Source organism: Heterodontus francisci, chromosome 12 (genome assembly GCF_036365525.1).
Source record: "Heterodontus francisci isolate sHetFra1 chromosome 12, sHetFra1.hap1, whole genome shotgun sequence".
Lineage (NCBI taxonomy): Eukaryota > Metazoa > Chordata > Chondrichthyes > Heterodontiformes > Heterodontidae > Heterodontus > Heterodontus francisci.
The window spans coordinates 100,910,281-100,933,291 of NC_090382.1; the positions used below are offsets into that span (position 1 = coordinate 100,910,281).

A 23,011-nucleotide genomic window follows, 5' to 3' on the forward strand; every position below is an offset into this window, starting at 1 on the left:
GTTATAAGCAAGTAAAGCAGGGGTGGGGCAAGAGATAACAAAGGAGAAGGTGTAAATAGGACAAGGTCACAGAATAGCTGACCAGAAGGTCGTGGAGCAAAGGCAAACAATATGTTAATGGTGTGTTGAAAGACAAAGTATTAGTACAGATAGGGTGTTAACGGACTGAAAATTGAACAGCAGCAAGTACGGACATGAAAAAAAACAGTGGGTTAGCAAACTGAACAAACTAAGATGAAATAAAATAAAATAAACACAGAAAAAAGAAATTAAAAAAAGGAAAAAGAAAAAAGAAATGAAAAATAAAAGTAAAAAGGGGGGGGGGGGTCCCGTCATGCTCTGAAATTATTGAACTCAATGTTCAGTCCGGCAGGCTGTAGTGTGCCTAATCGGTAAATGAGATGCTGTTCCTTGAGCTTGCGTTGATGTTCACTGGAACACTGCAGCAATCCCAGGACAGAGATGTGAGCATGAGAGCAGGGGGGAGTGTTGAAATGGCAAGCAACCGGAAGCTCTGGGTCCTGCTTACGGACTGAGTTGAGGTGTTCCGCAAAGCGGTCACCCAGTCTGCGTTTGGTCTCCCCAATGTAGAGGAGACCACATTGTGAGCAGCGAATACAGTATACTACATTGAAAGAAGTACAAGTAAATCGCTGCTTCACCTGAAAGGAGTGTTTGGGGCCTGGGACAGTGAGGAGAGAGGAGGTAAATGGGCAGGTATTACACCTCCTGCAATTGCAGGGGAAGGTGCCGTGGGAAGGGGAAGAGGTGGTGGGGGTAATGGAGGAGTGGACCAGGGTGTCGCGGAGGGAACGATCCCTTCGAAATGCTGACAGGGGAAGATGTGTTTGGTAGTGGCATCACGCTGGAGGTGGCGGAAATGCCGGAGGATGATCCTTTGGAAATGGAGGCTGATGGGGTGGAAAGTGAGGATAAGGAGAACCCTGTCGCGATTCTGGGAGGGAGGGGAAGGGGTGAGGGTAGAGGTGCGGGAAATGGGCCGGACACGGTTGAGGGCCCTGGCACCACAGTGTGGGGGGGGCGATCCTCGGTTGAGGAAAAAGGAAGACATATCAGAAGCGCTGTCATGGAAGGTAGCATCATCAGAGCAGATGCGTCGGAGACGGAGAAACTGGGAGAATGGAATGGAGTCCTTACACGAGGCAGGGTGTGAAGAAGTGTAGTCGAGGTAGCTGTGGGACTCAGTGGGCTTATAATGGATATTAGTAGACAGCCTATCACCAGAGATGGAGACAGAGAAGTCGCGGAAGGGAAGGGAAGTGTCAGAGATGGACCATGTAAAGGTGAGAGAAGGGTGGAAATTAAAAGCAAAGTTGATAAAGTTTTCCAGTTCTGGGTTGGAGCAGGAAACGGCACTGATACAGTCATCAAAGTACTGTCCTGGTAAACCTCTTCTGGACCCTCTCCAAAGCCTCCACCTCCTTCTGGTAGTGTGGCGACCAGAATTGCACGCAATATTCCAAGTGTGGCCTAACTAAGGTTCTGTACAGCTGCAGCATGACTTGCCAATTTTTATACTCTGGGACCCTCTGCACCCACACCTCTTCCTAATGCTGAAGATCACAGGATCTCACAACCCAATGTTTTCAGACTACGAGACCCTCTGCAAGTATGAACGGACCCTCACCCTTTCCTCAGTCCTCCATTCCCCAATGCCCTCCCAGCCAGTGCTGGTACATTCCAGACCTTCCCCATTGCTGAGAGTCCTCTGTTATATCTATGAATGCTCCCAGACCCTTTCTCCTCCTCTCCCGCAGTGCTGTCATCCCCATATTCTACAGAAGACGATCTGCAAAATCCCATGTCACAAGATAGAAATAGACTTATTTAGTCACAGTAAATTGGTGGCTTGATAACAGTATGTGTTACATGACATTGGATCGCTACTATTACAAAACAGCGCAACCACCGTTTCACTACACGACAGAGGATTCTCTAGTCTTTCACAAAGAACTGAAGTATCTTTCCAACAGTTATATGGATTTTACCATGCAATATACAAACAGCTGCAATACCACCACATTCCTCCTGGTGGCAATCCAGAGGTGCTAGAAGTCCCCACTTCCCACAGCAATATGAGTGGGAACCTGCTGGTACAATAATACAAGGTGTTAACTGCAACAAATCGATAAATGTGTGTGAAAGATTGACATTTACAGCCCTCTACAATATGGAGGTGATGACAGAGCGACTTCCTGAATTAATAATTGAATAGGTCACATCACTAGATCTTATCCTTTGAGTACAGTATTTCCTCCATAGTAGAAACTTTCAGAAGAGATTACAGCTTTGAGAGAAGGAGAGTGTGGGAAAATGGCGCACTGACACGGAACACAAAAGTCCGAGTGTATCAGGCCTGTGTCCTCAGTACCTTGCTCTATGGCAGCGAGGCCTGGACAACGTATGTCAGCCAAGAGCGACGTCTCAATTCATTCCATCTTCGCTGCCTCCGGAGAATACTTGGCATCAGGTGGCAGGACCGTATCTCCAACACAGAAGTCCTCGAGGCGGCCAACATCCCCAGCTTGTACACACTACTGAGTCAGCGGCGCTTGAGATGGCTTGGCCATGTGAGCCGCATGGAAGATGGCAGGATCCCCAAAGACACATTGTACAGCGAGCTCGCCACTGGTATCAGACCCACCGGCCGTCCATGTCTCCGCTATAAAGACGTCTGCAAACGCGACATGAAATCCTGTGACATTGATCACAAGTCGTGGGAGTCAGTTGCCAGCGTTCGCCAGAGCTGGCGGGCAGCTATAAAGACGGGGCTAAAATGTGGCGAGTCGAACAGACTTAGTAGTTGGCAGGAAAAAAAGAGAGGCGCAAGGGGAGAGCCAACTGTGCAACAGCCCCGACAAACAAATTTCTCTGCAGCACCTGTGGAAAAGCCTGTCACTCTAGAATTGGCCTTTATAGCCACTCCAGGCACTGCTTCACAACCCACTGACCACCTCCAGGCACGTATCCATTGTCTCTCGAGATAAGGAGGCCCAAAAGAAAAGAACTAGATCTTATCCTTTGAGTACAGTATTTCCTCCATAGTAGAAACTTTCAGAAGAGATTACAGCTTTGAGAGAGAGAGAGTAACCACAGGGCCCTTTCAAGCACAATATCTAAGCAATGCTTCCCCAACTGCTCATTTTACTTGGCATTTACCACAAGGTCCAGGCACTTCAGCCATGCATCATCAACATTTTTCAGTACTGTAATAAAGTTTTAAATTTAATTTGAAGTTGTCAAAGTTCACAAATGTTTCACCAATGAAACCAAGTTCGACAATGGCTGCAATTGGGAATGTTTTCAAAGTTGGTTAAGAATTCCAAGTTCACAATAAAAAATAAGGCAGGCCTGATGGTCTTTGGAGAGCCTGAGAGGAGATCTCAAATGGCCCATCTGACTGTAAGGGTAGAAACTGAGGTAGTTCAATCGAAGGCAGGTAGCCATTCTGGACAATGCCACATAAACACCACCGGAGCACTGACAGTCAACCCAAGACAATTCAACTCTCGAAATGCAAGAAAAAACACATTAACACCCGTAACGCGCGGAGCATTCGCAATAAAGTGGATGAATTAATCGCGCAAGTAGATGTAATGGGGTACGATATAGTCGGGATTACGGAGAGATGGCTGCAAGGTGACCAGGGATGGGAAATGAACATCCAGGGATATTCAGTATTTAGGAAGGACAGACAAAAAGCAAAAGGCAGTGGAGTTGCATTGCTGATTAAAGAGGAAATTAACGCATTATTGAGGAAGAATATTAGCTCTGATGATGTGGAATCTGTATGGGTAGAGCTGAGAAACACTAAGGGGCAAAAAATGTTAGTGGGGGTTGTATATAGACCCCCAAACTGTAGTGGTGATGTTGGGAATGGCATTAAACAGGAAATTAGAGATGCATGCGATAAAGGAACATGGATGACTTTAATCTGCATATAGATTGGGCAAATTAAATTAGTCACAATACCATAGAGGAGGAATTCTTGGAGTGTATACAGGATGGTTTTCTGGACCAATACGTTGAGGAACCAACTCGAGAACAGGCCATCCTAGACTGGGTATTGCGTATTGAGCGAGGAATAATTGACAATCTAGTTGTGCGAGACCCCTTGGGGATGTGCGACCATAATATGATAGAATTCTTCATCAAGATGGAGAGTGACATAGTTGATTCTGAGACTAGGGTCCTGAATCTTAGTAAATGAAACTACGAAGGTATGAGGCGCGAGTTGGCCATGACGTATTGGGAAACGTTACTTAAAGGGATAACGGTGGATAGGCAATGGCAAACATTTAAAGAGCGCATGGATGAACTGCAACAATTGTTTATCCTTGTCTGGCGCAAAAGTAAAACAGGAAAGGTAGCCAAACCATGGCTGACAAGGGAAATTAGAGATAGCATTAGATCCAAGGAAGAGGCATATAAATTTGCCAGAAAAAAAAACAGACCTGAGGATTGGGAGCAGTTTAGAATTCAGCAAAGGAGGACCAAGGGATTGATTAAGAAGGAGAAAATAGAGTACGAGAGCAAGCTTGCGGGGAACATAAAAACTGACTGCAAAAATTTCTACAGGTATGTGAAGAGAAAAAGATTGGTAAAGACAAATGTAGGTCCCTTACAGTCAGAAACGGGAATTTATTATGGGGAATAAAGAAGTGGCTGACCAACTAAATGCATACTTTGGTTCTGTCTTCACAAAGGAGGACACAAATATCATACCAGAAATGCTGGGGAACACAGGGTTTAGTGAGAGAGAGGAACTGAAGGAAATCAGTATTAATAGAGAAATGGTGTTGGGGAAATTGATGGGTTTGAAGGCCGATAAATCCCCGGGCCTGATCATCTCCATCCCAGAGTACTTAAGGAAGTGGCCCTAGAAATAGTGGATGCATTGGTGGTCATCTTCCAAGATTCAATGGACTCTGGAACAGTTCCTACAGATTGGAGGGTAGCTAATGTAACCCCATTATTTAAAAAGGGAGGTAGAGAGAAAGCAGGGAATTATAGACCAGTCAGCCTGACGTTGGTAGTGGGGAAAATTCTAGAGTCCATTATCAAAGATTTTATAGCAGAGCACTTAGAGAACAGTGGTAGAATCGGGCAGAGTCAGCATGGATTTACGAAAGGGAAATCATGCTGGACAAATCTACTAGAATTTTTCGAGGATGTAACTAGTAGAGTTGATGAGGGGGAGTCAGTGGATGTGGTTTATTTGGACTTTCAGAAGGCTTTCGACAAAGTCCCATATGTAAAATTAAAGCGCATGGGATTGGGGGTAGTGTATTGCGATGGATAGAAAATTGGTTGGCAGACAGACAAAGAATAGGGATAAATGGGTCTTTTTCTGAATGGCAGGCAGTGACTAGTGGTGTACCGCAGGGATCGGTGCTAGAAATCCAGCTATTCACAATATATATTAATGATTTAGATGAGGGAACTAAATGTAATAGCTCCAAATTTGCAGATGACACAAAACTGGGTGGGAGGGTGAGTTGTGAGGAGGATGCAGAGAGGCTTCAGATTGATTTGGACAAGTTGAGTGAGTGGGCTAATGCATGGCAGATGCAGTATAATGTGGATAAATGTGAGGTTATCCACTTTGGTAGCAAAAACAGGAAGGCAAATTATCTGAATGGCCAGAGAGAGGGGAATATGCAGCAAGACCTGAGGGTTCTCGTACACCAGTCGAAGGTAAGCATGCAGGTGCAACAGGCGGTAAAAAAGGCAAATGGTATGTTGGCCTTCAGAGCGAGAGGATTCGAGTACAGAAGCAGGGATGTCTTGCTGCAATTATACATGGACCTGGAATATTGTGTGCAGTTTTGGTCTCCTTATCTGAGGAAGGATATTCTTGCTAAAGAGGGAGTGCAACGAAGGTTGATCAGACTGATTCCTGGGATGGTGGGACTGACATATGAGGAGAGATTGAGTCGGTTAGGATTCTATTCGCTGGAGTTCAGAAGAGTGAGGGGGGAATCTCATAGAAACCTATAAAATTCTAACAGAACTTGACAGGGTAGATGCAGGAAGGATGTTCCCGATGGTGGGGGAGTCCAGAACCAGGGGTCATAGTCTAAGGATACGGGGTAAACCTTTCAGGACTGAGATGAGGAGAAATTTCTTCACCCAGAGAGTGGTGAACCTGTGGAATTCGCTACCACAGAAAGCAGTTGAGGCCAAAACATTGAATATTTTCAAAAAGGAGTTAGATATAGTTCTTGGGTCTAAAGGGATCAAAGGGTATGGGGTGAAAGCCGGAACAGGCTACTGAGTTGGATGATCAGCCATGATCATAATGAATGGTGGAGCAGGCTCGAAGGGCCGAATGGCTTACTCCTGCTCCTATTTTCTATGTTTCTAGAAGAGACAGGTTCAATGTTCCCAGATGATCTCTCTCTCACCTATAACAAGATTTGATGTTAGATGCTGAAAATTCTGAGGCCAACCATTGCCCATCCCCCTCCCTCACTAGGAGACTGCCAATTTTCTTAAGGAACATGATCTGATATCACTACTGGGCTGGAGTTTTTAATGCTTCCTTACTAGTTTCATTATTTAAGATGCTTGAACCTCATTGTGAAAGAGCATGATTGTACTGAATGATACTTAATTACTGAAAGGGTTGGGCAACCTTCCCCAGCCATACCTTGGAGGGAGGGTGTGTGTGTGTTTTCATCGCATCAATATGATCCTAAAGAATTATCTTTCATTGCAAGCAAGCTCAAACAATTACACGGGAAGAAGCCGTAATTGGATCTGAGTATTTGGTCCATGTCAGAACTAAGGGGTATGCAGCTGCAGCAGTTAACTATCAAGACTTCAGAACCAGCACAGAATGGACAGGTAAGGGACTGTCAAATTGAGGACAAGTTCAATGAGAGGCTGAATCAGACCTCAAACCCTTCAAGTCACAGTCCATGCAAATATACAGTTGTGCCAAGCACAGGTGCGCTGAGTACACGATACATAAGCATCTTGCATGCCATCTATAAAGACTGTGCTATATATTTGAATACTACTATTTTATACACCAGTTATCTTGATCCACATTCTAAACCAGCAGTCTTAGTGTCTGTACTTACTTCATCTTAAATAGCTTATCCCTGGACTGATTGATCTCTCCAACTTTTGTATGAAGCCAGTCTTCCAGTTGTTTCTTGTTTGGAAAATGCCCCAACAGTGCTACCAGTTCCTCATTATGTCTTGACTTTATCTTCCTGATCTGCTCCTCTTTGTCAGCCTAACAAAGAAATTATTTAAAATTTGCATAACTATGATAAAAGGCAAAAAAAAAATAGCATTTGCATCAGAGGTAATTCGAGCAAACTTAAAGTAAAGGAATAACTAAAGAGTCACAGCTTTAGAGATTCAGAAAATAGTTAACTCCAAAAGAGGGGGAAAAGGTGCGATGGTCCAGTCAAAGAATCTGGAGTCAAGTTTCAGTAATGCAAAAAAACAAAGTCAATTCTCAATAAAATTCTTGTCTAGCTCCTTTTTGATCAACGCAACTATTTTTGACTGGAGTTCATCCTAGACGTTAAGCTTGGGTATCTTTCGAGGAAAAATAACTCGGCTCTGTTGGCAAATTCACAACAGGCTCCATTCCTGTCAATTTAAGGCTAAGTAAATACGTGTCATGTATATTAGCCACTGGGAATTATTTTGTAACAAAGAGCTGACTCTTAAAGGCTGAAAACGAGTTGACCAAAGTAGGTCTCAGCTAAGCTGCAGCTAAGAAACAGCAAGTGTTTGACAGGACAAAAAAAAAAGCACAGCTGTCCAAGCAAAATAACTTTCCAGCTCTTTTGCCGAGTTCTATCAATTCAAACCATCCATGTGATCGATAGCCCGGGAAACCATTAAAATAATGTGTTTGATTGACAGCCAAATCTGAGGTGACCCCGGGAAACCATCAAAATAATGTGTTTGATTGACAGCCAAATCTGAGGTGACCCCGGGAAACCATCAAAATAATGTGTTTGATTGACAGCCAAATCTGAGGTGGAGCTACGATCGGGACTGTGATGGGGGCAGGACTATGACTCATTATAGTCCCTTTGATGAACAATTTCAGATTGTGGGCTTTGGCCGCGTGCACTCATCTCACCAGTCAATCTGAGGCCATTGGGGGTTATGAAGCTAATCAGCAAGTTTTGTGGTAAACCTATAATCACACAAGTAGTGAACGACTGTGCTTGAAAGATCAATATTTTTAATAAGGGTGGCCAATACAGAAAACGTGTTTGCTCTTTCTTCAGTGACAGGAATAGTAAACTTTATAATTATTGCAAATATATTGTTTATACTTGGCACTGCTCCACATATAGTTTAATGTTCAATAAATTTATCATTGGAACATAGAACAGAAGTAGGCCATTTAACCACTTGAGCCTATTCCACCATTCAATAAGATCATGGATGATCTATGATTTAACTCCACATACCCGCCTTTGCCCCATATCCCTTAATACCTTTTGCTAACAAAAATCTATCAATCTGAGTTTTAAAATTAACAAATGATCTCGCATTTGCGGAAGAGTGTTCCAAACTTTTCACACCCTTTGCTTGAAGAAGCGTTTCCTAATTCCATTCCTGAAAGGTCTGGCTCTAATTCTTTGAACCTTCACCCTAATCCTGGACTCCCCAACCAATGGAAATAATTCCTCCCAATCTATTCTATCCCTTAATACCTTGAAAACTTTGATCAAATCACCCCTTAACCTTCCAAGCCTTAAAAACCCAATCATTACACCCTACTTGGTGTACAGTTAAGGAACCCTTTCAGCTCAATATAAATAAATTAGACTGAACGATATGAAAAGCATCGGACAATGACAGAAACCACATTAGCCTTCACACAATGTCATGACATTTGTTAGTCATCTGCCACAAATGTTTCAAATGCTTCATGAGACAACAGTTTCTTTTGATAGATATTATTCAACATTATCAAGCAGTACCACATTGTTAATGACAAAACAATTAATTGACCGCCATATATAGTCGGAGTAAGAGACAGACACAGATGCGCAAACATTTACCTTGTCTTTTTTCAGCATTTCCAGCTGAGTTCTGGCTGTAGTGTGCAAGTTTAACATCTCCATTTCTTGATCCAGTTTCCGCAAGGATTTGTCTAGGTCCCCCTTCTTCTTCTGTAGATCCACCAATTCAGTCTTCAAGCCCACCACATTGCTGCTGGTTTCTGCACATTCAAGGTCATGCTCCTAAACAGCCAATAAATTCAGGAACAAGAGTAAAGTCTCTGGAAGAGTTAGGGATATGTTTACTAGAGAAAATAAAAAAGCGCTGCAAAGTAAATGTGCATCAGCAACTTCAATGTCACCGTTTAACTATACATCTCATTTCCCAAAAATTGATTATTTGCATTCCATGGATAGATGGGAGACAAGAGCCACCAAGATACTTAATTCCTCAGTCCCAACAATCTCCCTGCAGTATTGCATTTTTCATGCCAAATTTATAACCCCTCTCCCAAATGCCCGTTCACTGATCATTCCCAGTGTGTACCTCAATGTTGAGATGTTTTAACTGAGAAGCTCCAGCACCTATCTTCCAGCCTCCATGCAGATGGGTTCCCACTACACTCTGTTGAGGTGGATGCTTAGCTTAATACAATGTTCTTGCTGGATACAGGATCTGATTGCAGGTGTGTATTCAAACACTACATACATCAGTCATTGGCATTAGCCCAGAGGACTATAACTGAAAGACTTCAGGCAGAGGAAAAACTATTCAGGATTACGTTTGCATAATCGCAAGTTCTAATGGATGAATGCACTGAACCCCCATATTATCCCTTTAATCACATTCATTCCTTTACAATGCACCACATAATGACCCAGCTTCCTGTCAATTAGCATAGTAAAATGTCCCAAGGCACTTCAGAGGGAAGTTATCAGACCAAATGTGACACCGAGTCACATCAGGAGATATTAGGACAAGTGCCCAAAAACTTGGTTAAAGACGAAGGCTTTAAAGCAACTTAAAGGAGGAAAGAGAGGTGGAAGACGAGGATTAGGGAGGGAATTCCATGCTTAGGGCCTAGGCAACTGAAAGCATGGCTGCCAATGGTGGGGCAACACTCAACGACTCCAAGAATGCTTTAAAGAACCCATGCATTCTCAAAACAGTTCACCTTACTTTCTTCAATATCTAACAAACAGGATCCAGTCCAGTGGAGAAGAAGGAAAATTCCCATTACAGATTTGGGCCTTTGATTTTTCTTCATGCCAAATCCACTCTTCGTGGGCAGAGCTGAGTGAATTCGGCAACAGCGCCACAACCTCCAAACCAGTTCACCAGTGGAACTGCAACTACTTTTTCATTGCAGAAGACAGCACCACATCATCCACGTCTGTTCAGAAATTATACTGCAAGTCTTTCTATTATTTCCCTGCACAGTTATCTTTTCTTCTACAGGTGCAATGACAGAGTTATTGCAATTATGGCAACACTTTTTCTACTATTAATTGGAAAGCATCTGACATGCTTTCTGAATTTCTTCTTTTCAAGCAGAGAGTCAAGCTTTGTTTCGATGACTTAGCCATTGATGATCCACAGAAACAAGCAGTAAAGTTATTGGCAGTGAAGGACTAAACATCTTAACACATCTAGTCTCAATGACAAAGAAAGAAGGACCCGCAAAGATTTGGTCCATTCTAGAAGCACAATTACGCCTCAAGCTTAATTTTCGAGTGCACCAACTTGAATTCATGTCATTCAGACAACAGTCTAACAAATCCATAGACCAGTCATTGTCATGCCAAAGGCCAAGAGTGTGATTTTACTGACTCTGAACTGGCAGATTGCATGATCGAGCTTTTGATTGTATCCACACCAATGGAACTCAACCAAATGGATCTTTTGGCCAAACCCAAAGAGTACACAGTTGATCGTTAGCCACAAATTTGAGCCCATCATCGCGGGTCAACAAAGCCTTCAATCTCTATGTGTAACAAATACCATAGGTACATTGAAAAGAGATTGTAAATTCAAGACACCATGTACAAGGTGTAGGCTTTTAATTTTGTCTAAAGCCTGTCCAGCACTTAACTCCATATGCAAAGCATGCAGTGTCAGAGGTCACTGCAACAACAATGTCGCAAAGCCAAGACAGACACTGTGGGCAAGAGTCCTGAACACAAACAGTCAAACCGCAGGACATTTTTGAACCCTGACAAGCTTTGCAATTTTCTATCATGACACAACCCATTTATCCACAATGTTTCGGGTGACACTAGCACTACTGATCCTGAAATTCAGAGTGCAAACACAAGTGAGCAACCTCAACAGACATTCCATGTCATCAATGTTATGGGGCACATTGATTCAATCACTGGAAACATTTCTATCCATTCATATTTCCTGTCCAGGAAAAGAGGGCACATATGCACTGGATAGATCAGGAATGATGGTGTGCTGTGTAGATCAGGAGTGCTGTATAAATTGGTATTGGTGTTGTGCTCTATACATCTGGAGTGGCAAAGTGATGTACATCTGATTTTAAGATGGTGACCCGACATGGCAGTTGTTGAGTCAGAAACTTTAGGGACTTTCAAACGGCTTTTAGATAGGTATATGGATAAAGGAGAATGATGGGGTATAGATTAAATTGTCCTTGACAGAGGACAAAGGATCGGCACAACATCGTGGGCCGAAGGGCCTGTTCTGTGCTGTATTTTCTATGTTCTATGTTCTATTACACTTTTTAATGACTTGGGTTCCTCAGGCAAGAAAATCATCACAGATGAAAGAATATGGGATTGAAAGGAAAATAAAAAGATTACACTTTTCTAAAGCTTCCCGAGTTATTTTTCTTTCTTTCACTTATTTTGTTTGTCTAATTTATTTTAAATGCAAATCTCATTTTAATTTCATTTCAAATCCCTCCACAGCACTGCTCCTTCTTACCTCTGTAATCTCCTCCAGCCCCACAGTCCTCTGAGATATACGTTCCTCAAACTCTGGCTTCGTGAGTATCCCTGATTTTAATCGCTCCACCCATTTGTGACCATGCCTTCAGCTGACTAGGCTCTAAGCTCTGGAATTCTGTCCCTAATCCTCTTAGACTCTCAACCCTCGCTTTCTTCCTTTAAGGCGCTCCCTAAACCTACCTCTTTGACCGAGCTTTTGGTCACCGGTCCTAATATTTCTTTATGTGGCCCAGTGTCATATTTTGTTTTATAACACTCCTGTGAAGCAACTTGGGATGTTTTATTACATTAAAGGCGCTATATAGATATAAGTTGTTGTTTAAAAGACCCATGTTAAAAGGATTTGCATATGGACGCGATTAGGCAGTTGTCGATTCTTATTCTTGAATCAAACAAGTTTAATTTAAAAAAAATACTAAAATGGCTAGAATTATCTGTGATAATTCACTCTTTCTTTTTCTTTCTTCTTTTGGGCCTCCTTATCTCAAGAGACAATGGATACGCGCCTGGAGGTGGTCAGTGGTTTGTGAAGCGGTGCCTGGAGTGGCTATAAAGGCCAATTCTAGAGTGACAGACTCTTCCACAGGTGCTGTAGAGAAATTTGTTTGTCGGGGCTGTTGCACAGTTGGCTCTCCCCTTGCGCCTCTGTCTTTTTTCCTGCCAACTACTAAGTCTCTTCGACTCGCCACATTTTAGCCCTGTCTTTCTGGCTGCCCGCCAGCTCTGGCGAATGCTGGCAACTGACTCCCACGACTTGTGATCAATGTCACAGGATTTCATGTCGCGTTTGCAGACGTCTTTAAAGCGGAGACGTGGACGGCCGGTGGGTCTGATACCAGTGGCGAGCTCGCTGTACAATGTGCCTTTGGGGATCCTGCCATCTTCCATGCGGCTCACATGGCCAAGCCATCTCAAGCGCCGCTGACTCAGTAGTGCGTACAAGCTGGGGATGTTGGCCGCCTCGAGGACTTCTGTGTTGGAGATACGGTCCTGCCACCTGATGCCAAGTATTCTCCGGAGGCAGCGAAGATGGAATGAATTGAGACGTCGCTCTTGGCTGGCATACGTTGTCCAGGCCTCGCTGCCATAGAGCAAGGTACTGAGGATAATTCACTACCTCAGTAATAATTTGGCAATCCCAATACAAAACTGGATATAGATGAATGGAGATGGATAGTATAGAACGGGAGGTGGTTATTCAACCCATCAAGTCTATGCCAGCTCTTTCAGCGAGCAATCCAATTAGTCCCACTCTCTGCTCTTTCCTCATATCCCTGCAATTGTCTTCTCGTTCAAGTATTTATCCAATTTCCTTTTGAAAGTTACTATTCAATCTACATCCACCACCCTGTCAGACAGAGCATTACAAATCCTAACCACTCGTTGTGTAAAAAGTTTGTCTTCATGTCGCCTCTGGTTCTTTTGCCAATCACCTGAAATCTGTGCCCTCTGCTTAATGACCCTTCAGCCGTTGGAAACAGTTTCTCTTTATTTACTCTATCTCAATCATTCATGACTTTAAACACCTCTATCAAATCTCATCTTGGTCTTCCCTACCCCAAGAAGAATGACCCCAGCTTTTCTAGTCTTTCCACGTAACTATAATCCATTATCTCTGGAACCATTCTAGTAAATGTCTTCTGTACCCTCTCCTTCCTTCGCGTCTGTGGCGTTCAGAATTGGACACGATACTCCAGCTGGGGCTGAACTCGTATTTTATGTAGGTTTGGCAAAACTTTTTGGCTTTTGTACTCTATGCCTTTATTTATCAAGCCCAGGATTCCATATGCTTTATAAACTGCTTTGTTAACCCATCATGCTACCTTCAAGATTTGTGCATAAGTAACCACAGCTATCTTGCTTTTTCCACCTCATTTAAAATTGTACCATTTAGCTTGCACTGCCTCTCATCATTCTTCCTACCAAAATGCATCACCTCCCACTTCTCTGCATTGAACTTCTCAGCCATATGCCCACCCACTCCACCAACCTGTCTATGTCCTCTTGAACTCTAGCACTATTTTCTTCATTGTTTGCTACAATTTCAAATTGAGAGTCATCAGCAAATTTTGAAATTGTGCCCTGTACCCCAAGTTCAAGTTGTTCACAGGCAGGCAAGCAGAGGGGTAGAAGTTTAGGGAGGGAATTCCAGAGCTTAGGGTCTTGGCAGCTGAAGGCCAACAATGCAGCAATTAAAACTGCTTGAGAGGCTGAATTAGAGGAGTGCAATATCTCAGAGGGTTCTGGGGCAGGAGGAGATAGGGAGGGCGTGAGGCCATGGAGGGATCTGAAAACAAGGATGAGAATTTTAAAATTGAGATATTGCTTAACCAGGAGCCGATGTATGTCAGTGAGGAAAGGGGTGATGGGCAAACGGGGCTTGGTGTAAGTTAGGATACATGCACCAGAGTTTTGGATGTCCTCAAATTTGTAGAGGGTATTAAGTGGGAAGTTGGCTAAGAGTTGGAAGAGTCAAGTCTAAAGGTATAAAAAGGCATGGATGAGGGTTTCAGCAGCAGATAAGCTGAAGCAGTGGCAGAGTTAGACGATGTTATGGAGGTGGAAACAGGCAGTCTTAGTGATGGCATAAATGTGTGATCACAAGCTCATCTCAGGGCCAAATATGACCCCAAGTTTATGAACAGTCTGGTTCAGCCTCAGAAAGCTGCCAAGGAGAGGGATAGAGGCAGTGGCTCGAGAACAGAGTTTGTAGTGGGTACTGAAGACAATGGCTTCGGTCTTCCCAAAATTTAATTGGAGGAAATTTCTCCTTATCCAGTACTGGATACCAGACAAGCTGTATGGCACGTTAGAAGCAATGGAGGGGTCAAGAGAGGTGCCAGTGAGGTAGAGTTGGGTGTCGTCAGCGTACATGTGAAAACTGATGCTGTGTTTTCGGATGATGTTGCCAAGGGGCAGCATGTGGTTGAGAAATAGGAGGATTGCCACCAGCTTCAGCGTTAAACATTCCCACATCGGATGCAACTGGAATGGATCAGAAATAAAACTTCATAATACTACAACAGGAAAACTCTCCCCCTCCCCCACCGATGAGATTGCCATTGACAGCACAAAGCTGTGACATTTCCACCAGCCTCCCTGTGGCCTAGAGGCCTGCTACCCGACCTGAACCCGACGGGACCCGACATGTGTCGGGTTCGGGTCAGGTCGGGCCCATTTTCCGGGGCCGGCTTTCGGGCTCGTGTCGGGTTGGGCCGAGTCCAGGTTCAGTCAGGTCGGGCCGGGCCAGACACACACGGTAAGTGCTCTGCTGATAAGTATCGAAATTAAAACACTTACCCGAGCTGGGAGTCCGGGACGAAACTGAGTCTGCGCAGTTAGCGACTGACGTCACTATGATATCATCGCGCATGCGCTGTAGCTTCCGGCAGGTTCGGTGTCAAGAAGGTAAGTAAAGGGATGGTCGTGTTGGGTCAAGTAGCGACGGGTTCGGGACGGGGCAAAATTGGAGGTAGTCGGGCTGGGTCAGGCTCGGGTCCGCTGTACTTCGGGTCGGGTTCGTTTTCCCAACTTAAAGCAGGCCTCTACTGTGGCCTCTCATATTCAGCTAAGTCAAAGGCCAAATTATGGGGAGTTTTGTGCTGTGGCTTTATGGCCAAACAGTTCAAAGCCATTTCATTGACAACCAAAATAACAAGGAGATTTTAGTCTCATCAATCACAACCGGACTTGCATGCAGATCCCAATCCCAACAATAACAGCTACATTCAAACACGAATCACAACGACAGATCTCACTCACAGCTAGATTTCAACATAAATCCTCACTCCAATCACAGCTGGATTCAAATATTGAACTCAATTCCAGCATTGTTACATTCAAATATTGATCTGAAACCCAATCACAGCTTGAATCAAACACTGAAGAGTTTTAACCCAATGGGCAATCTTTTCCATTTTTCTTATACACACACATACTCACTCTTTTTATCAAAACTATTACTGTCAGCACTCTTCTGAAATTTCCCCCTCATTTTTTTCCCCAAATATGCTTCATATGCTCTTCCTCCATAGGCTTTACTCTACTGAAATCACAACATATAAAAAATTTGCTCTAATATCAAAATATGAGTGATCATGAATAGATGGCATTCTATTATGCTAATTGCTTCCTTAAAGGCCATCACAAACTGTTTGTGACCTTTAATGATTAATTAATAACTGTTCTGAATGTTGTGCGCTGCTGTGAAGAAATATCGTAGAAATTTCTTTTTAAGCTACTACCTATGGCAACCAGGATGCCAACAAAACTGCTCTAAAACTATATGTTGCAGTTCCCTCAATGTCACAGCAAGTTCAAGCCTGTTACTAGTAGGGTCTCAGATTCCACCTCCAGTCCGGTAATAGATTAGTTGGTATCAGCTAGGAGAGGCAGTGAGGATGCTACATTCGATCTTATCACCTGGGATGGGTGGCGGGGGAGGGGGAAGGAGTTGGATGTGCCTTCAGCTGACCTACTCTCTGGAATTCCCTCCTTCAACCTCTCTTTCCTCCTTTAAGAAACCTACCTCTTTGACCAAGTTTTCAGCCATCTGCTCTAATATAGTTTTATGTAGCTCTGTGTCTAATTTTGCTTTATAATGCTCCTTGTGAAGTGCCTTGGGACTAAAAGCACTATATAAATATAGATTGTTGTTGTGAGAGAACTGCCAGGTTCCTCCTCCATCACTATCAAATTAGTCCTTCTGGATAATACATGGGTGATGACAGGGTGGATCTCAGCAGTGACAGTCGCCGTCAACAAATCCAAGAAAAATCTGCAAAAGAAAACTATTCCCTTGCTTGATGAATAGAATGGCTGCCACGTTCTGGGGTGAGAAAAATATTTTAAGGGGAATAAAAAAGTTATTGTCATCGCACCACCCCGCATCTGTAATTATTTATAGAATTTGAAGCAGGAACACTTAATTTCCTGATATTTTCCTCCACACATACTACATTCTTTTACACTGCTTCAATCAATGGTTTCTATATTGCATCGGTGTTGGAAGTTGGCTGCCATTGAAAGCAGTAGGCTGACAGCCATGTGCTTTGGGGGTTATCATACTGATGATCATAGATCCAAGGAATGCTGTGGAGTTTCCAATTAGCAGGTCCTCAGTAGTGGCCTCGTCCCACATGTGTACTGTCACAGTCCACCAACCAACCTTCTCCAATGAGAGTTAATTCGAGATAAATCTCAGATTAGTTTCAACGTGGAAGCAGTTGACTTGATCCGTGGGATCCAGGGTAATTTGGCAAATAGGATTCAAAATTGGCTGAGTGGAAGGAGGCAGAGGGTGATAGCAGAGGGTTGATTTTGAAGGCCTGTGACCAGCGGTGTAGCGCAGGGATCGGTGCTGAGACCCTTACTGTTTGCAGTGTACATTAATGGTTTAGACGTGAATATAGGAGGTGCAATCAGTCAGTTCGCATACGGCAAGAAAATTGGTGGTGTCGTAAATAGTGAGGAGGAAAGCCTTAGATTACAGGAGGATATAGATGGGCTGGTCAGATGGGCGGAGCTGTCGCAAATGGAGTTTAATCCTGAGAAGTGTGAGGTGATGCACTTTGAGAGGTCTAACAAGGCAATGAAATATACAATGGATGGAAGGACCCTAGGAAGTACAGAGGGTCAGAGGGACCTTGGGTGCTTGTCCACAGAACACTGATGACAGCAGCACAGGTAGATAAGGTGGTTAGGAAGGCATATGGGATACTTGCCTTTATTAGCCAAGGCATAGAATATAAGAGCAGGGAGGTTATGATGGAGCTGTATAAAATGCTGGTTAGGCCACAGCTGGAGTATTGTGTGCAGTTCTGGTCACCACACTATAGGAAGGATGTGATTGCACGGGAGAGGGTGCAGAGGAGATTCACCAGGATGTTGCCTAGGCTGAAGCATTTCAGTTATGAGGAGAGACTGGATAGGCTGGGGTTATTTTCCTTGGAGCGGAGAAGGTTGAGGGGGGACCTGATTGAGGTATACAAAATTATGAGGGGCATTGATAGGATAGATAGGAAGAAACTTTTTCCCTTAGCGGAGAGGTCAATAACTATGCGGCATAGATTTAAGGTAAGGGGCAGGAGGTTTAGAGGGGAGTTGAGAAAGAATTTTTTCACCCAGAGGATGGTTGGAATCTGGAACACACTACCTGAAGGTGTGGTAGAGGCAGGAATACTCACCATTTAAGAAGTATTTGGATGAGCACTTGAAACACCATAGCATACAAGGCTACGGGCCAAGTGCCGGGAAATGGGATTAGTTTGGACGGGTGCTTGACGGTCGGCGCAGGTGCGTTGGGCCGAAGGGCCTGTTTCTGTGCGGTAAAATTCTATGACTCTATGATCTGGCACAAATTCAACATTTGAAAGATTGATAATGTCACTAAAGCAATTCGTCAATAGCCTTAGTCACACAATTATTGTGGTCAGTCAACGTCAGACCTTGTGGTGAACTCTTACATTTGTCAATTCTGTTACTGATCCTGAAGGAAACAGACAGAGGCACCAACGGCATTTGTGTTTCCTGGAACTTGAGTCCACACAGCAAGTTGCTCACCCAGTGCATCTCTCGGATTTCACAAGAACATAAGAAATAGGAGCAGGAGTAAGCCATTCGGCCCCTTGAGCCTGCTCCGCCATTCAATAAGATCATGGTTGATCTTCTTGCTACCAAAGTAGACTTCCACCAGAGAGGTGTATAAAGCTCTTTTGTTAAATGCCAAACAGGTTTTACAACAATGGAAGTCATACACCATGAGGAGATATCCAGATACCACAAGCATCACAGAAAGGAACCAGGATTTTCAAAGTGTAGGAAAGAGGAAAAAAAATGATTGGTACTCCAATACTCAAAACAAAATTTATGGACTCTCCATTCATTAATCATACAGAGTTCATTATTGGAAGACTGCCACCGTCTTAAGTAATAAGCGCTTAGTGCTTGTGCTAGAACTATGAGATGAGAAAACGGATAATAATTGGGTCAAATTAATTTTCATGTTCAGTTATGTTTCTTGCCAAAATTATTTGTACATCTGTTCAAAATCTTTCGGTTGTTCTTTCAAGATTTGAATGCCTCTCACCCAAATTGTTAAGCTATTGTCTATATACTTTTTCTACCAACGAGTGATTCCTAACATAATGTCACATTTCTGTTATAAAAAGACTTGCAAGACCACCAGATGTGTGAAAGTGTTTTACAGCCAATGAAGTACTTTTGAAGTGCCATCACTATTGTAATGTAGGAACTGCAGCAGCCAATTTGCACACAGCAAGCTCCTACAAACAACAATGTGATGATGACCAAACAATCTGTGTTTGTGATGTTGACTGAGGGATAAAAATTGGCCAGGACACTGCCCTTCTTTGAAATAGTGCCATGGATCTTTTATGTGCACGAGAGGGCAGATGGGGCCTCGGTTTAACGTCTCATCCAAAAGACGCCACCTCTGGCAATACAGCAGTCCCTCAGTACTGCCTCAAATGTTTCTAAATTCAGAAATCTGTTGCACAACAATAGCTTTCCTAATTGAGTTTAAGTGCGCATGGTGGAATGAGTAACATAATAGTTGGAGAGTAATGTTTTTGTGGAGTCTCTTTGCTGCATTACCGCTTTAGTGAGTTCTTGGTCCAGTTCTTGCAGTTTATCGGAAGACCCTTCCAGCTGCTGGAGATCCACTTTAACATTCTTCAGCTCAACTTGTCTCTTGCTCTGAATATCCAACTTCAGTTCGATTGTTCGCTCCAGTCCTGTCTTCTTATCTCTGATCTCATCAATCTGCTGTTGCTTGGCAGCTTCTTTTTCTCCATATTCACCCTGTTAAGACAAGCAAGGCTTGAATGATTGCAGCAGTTTATGTTGGGCATTGAAGGCTCTGGACAATTCAGGACCAAATGCTACCCGAATAGAACAAAACTTCGTCACATTTCCAATAAAAAATTCACATTTCATCCAAATTACTGTCTGGCTCAACATTAGACTAAATAATTAGTGTTAAAAATGAAAGCTTTGCACCTTTCACCACCTCAGGGCACTCCAAAGTGCTTTGCAGCTAATTAAATACTTTTGAAATGTAGTCACTGTTGTAATGTAGGAAACGCAGCAGCCAACTTGTGCACAGCAAGGTTCCACAAACAGTAATGAAACAGCGACCAAATCATCTGCTTTAGGTGATGTTGGTTGAGGGATAAACACTGTCTGGGACATTCAACTTAGATAAAGATCATTTTACAAATTTTTGTTTGTGATTGTTACAAAGAGGCTTAACTAGAAATACAAAGTAAAAGCTTAAATGATTCTTTCTCAGCTTATTGACAGGTTAAAAATTGGGGGTCTTAATTGCAGGCCACAAAACAATACATTTGATACATCTGGTAAGATTGGGGAAACAATCTGCCTCGTAGAAGCACACCCATCAGACAACCATGGAACAGAATTGCAAACCAGGATGCTCCCCCTTTCTCCCATCAGCTAGTCTGAATGTGACAGAAGTACAATGCCACAGACCCAAAGCAGAGAATCACACAGGAAAACAATATGCTTTTGTGAAACAAAAAATGTTCTCACCAGTAGCTGCTTGGCCGTTTCTTTCTCTCTCTCCAGCCTAGCTGTCAGCTGTCGACGGAAACTATCAAACTGGCGATCGCTGAATGGTGCTCGCTCATAACCATCCAGTTCAAGCTGCGTTGCCAGAGAATGGACCAGTGAGTCGCGTTTTTTAATGTTTTCCTGCTGACGATCTGCCTGGAGCTGAAGTCGTCCTGAAAACAAGGGAAGGGCGTGGGGGAGCCGGTAAACAAACTGATCAATTACTTTCAGAAATAAAATTCCACGACTCTCTTTTCAATCTATGGTATTGACTATCAAATTTGCTGGAAATTCATTTCAAAATTCCTCATTTAGGAGCATAACATTCATAATATCTAATTAGTGCAGTCAATTCTAGATTTCCTTACTGTGTCACATCACTTAAGGCAATGTAGCAATTAACTACCATTTTCATATACATGCATGCAATTGTAACCAATTACTGGCTTTACTTACGACAACGAACAGCTCTACATGTGCCGTTCTTTTTTTTGGTGAGGGGATGGGGCGAGGGCAGCCTTTACCAGTTGTCCAATATGCACACAAATCATGACGCTTTCAAATTGCAGCTAGAGTTTCTATTCTATCCAATGGTTTCTGGGAGTTCATATCGAACAGTCATTGAATCATACAACACAGGAGGATCATTCCGCCCTTTCTGCCGAGGCTAGCTCTTGACAGCGCTATTCAATTAATTCCACTCCTCGACTCCTTCCCTATAGCCTTGTAATTTATTTCCCCTCAAACGTTCATCCAATTCATTTTTGAAAGCTACTGCTGAATCTACTTCCATCACCTTTTCAGGCAAAGGCATTCCAGATCATAACACACTGCGTAAAAAAAATGTTTCCTCTGATTCTTTTGCCAGTCACCTTAAATCTGTGTTCTCCAGTTACCACTCCTTCTGTCACTGGAAACACACTCTCCCTTTATTTCCTTTATCAAATCCACTTATGATCTTTGAACACCTCTATCAAATCTCCCCTCAACATTCTCTGCTCTAAAGGAGGACGACACCAGTTTCTTCAATCTCTCCACATAACTGAAATCCCTCATCCCTGGTACCGTCCTAATAAATCTTTTTCTGCACCCTCTCCAAGGCCTTAAAATCTCCTAAAGTGTGGTGCCTGGAATTGAGGACAATACTCTAGCTAAGGCCTAACCAGTGTTTTACAAAGCACAACTTCCTTGCTTTTGTACAATATTTCTCTGTTAATAAAGTCAGGGAAATCATATGCTTTTTTCAAACTCAGCCTTTCAACTTGTCCAGACACATTCAAAAATTTATGTACATACATAGTCTCTGATTCTACATCCCCTTTAAAATTATTCCATTTATTCTATATTATCTCGTGTCGTTCTTCCCACTAAAATGCATCCCTTCACATTGTTTCAGTGCTGTCTCACTCTATGACTATGACTTCCCTGCGTTAAATTGCATCTGCCATGTGCCATCTATTTTCACTACGCTCCTCACTTTTTACTACAACGGAGTCTCATGCAAACTTTGAAATTAAGCCCTATATACCCAAGTCCAGGTCATCAACATAGATTAAAATAAGCAGTGCTCCTAATGCCGACCCCTGGAGAACACCACTTTGTCCCCGAAAAGCAATCGTTCACCACTGCTCCAAGCCAATTTCATAGCCACACTGCCACTGTCCCTTTAACGGTCTTAGCTGCTGTCATCCCAAGTTTTCTCAGGTGTTACATAGCAGACATTAGCTTTCAGCATGGCTGCCTACAAACTCTAGCCACTCAGATGGTCTAGATATTAAGTCCTGCAACATGTACCCTGGCATAGTTGCCAACAGTTGTATAATCCAGGTCACCACTTAAGATGCTTTTATTTCAAGCTTCCGACTCTTCCAATATATTCGGTGATACGTTAGTATGGGCCAGAGCCTTTCCACCCTGCTGCACTTTCCCCACACAACTAGATCTTTAAAATGGGTCACAATGATCTCTTTCTTTGCATGCTTCCAACTACCTGCTCCACAAAGAACTACTTGGATGAAAATTTAACCTATGTTAGTCCTTCTACGATGACAGTAAGAGTGTTTTCACTTCTTCTCAATGTCCTGAATGAGTGTGTTCAGATTGATGTTGGCATCTACCAGGACCATGAGTCCCCGGGTAGCTTTCAACCAGTAATCAGAAAGACCGCTCTGGAGCTGGTCAAAGCAGCAATAATGCACTTGGGTCACCCATCATCAGGTTCCATTTATTAACCCATTTTATTCCCAAAATAGTAAGCGGAGTACACTAGATCCCCAGTGAGTCTGCTAACCAAAATAATTACATAATTTCACTCCTAAATGGTTCAGCTCTAATTTTAAGATTATGTACCCTTGACCTCGATTTCCCCACCAAAAGGAAGAGTTTAGAACTATAGAATAATTTCAGCACAGAAAGAGGCCATTCAGCCTACTGCGTCC

At 43.1% G+C, this 23,011-nt stretch overlaps 1 protein-coding gene across 2 annotated transcripts in view; it reads right to left on the minus strand.

Moving 5' to 3' along the window:
• Positions 1–23,011, minus strand: part of rad50 (RAD50 homolog, double strand break repair protein) — a 181,821-nt gene that overhangs the window by 87,824 nt on the left and 70,986 nt on the right. For both annotated transcript variants that reach the window (XM_068043937.1, XM_068043936.1), the window contains exons 9-12: positions 20,553–20,746; positions 19,596–19,802; positions 9,069–9,251; positions 7,110–7,267 (exon numbers count right to left, since the gene is read on the minus strand). In XM_068043937.1, the coding sequence (XP_067900038.1) occupies positions 7,110–7,267; positions 9,069–9,251; positions 19,596–19,802; positions 20,553–20,746 (742 nt within the window). The remainder of the gene's footprint in view (positions 1–7,109; positions 7,268–9,068; positions 9,252–19,595; positions 19,803–20,552; positions 20,747–23,011) is intronic.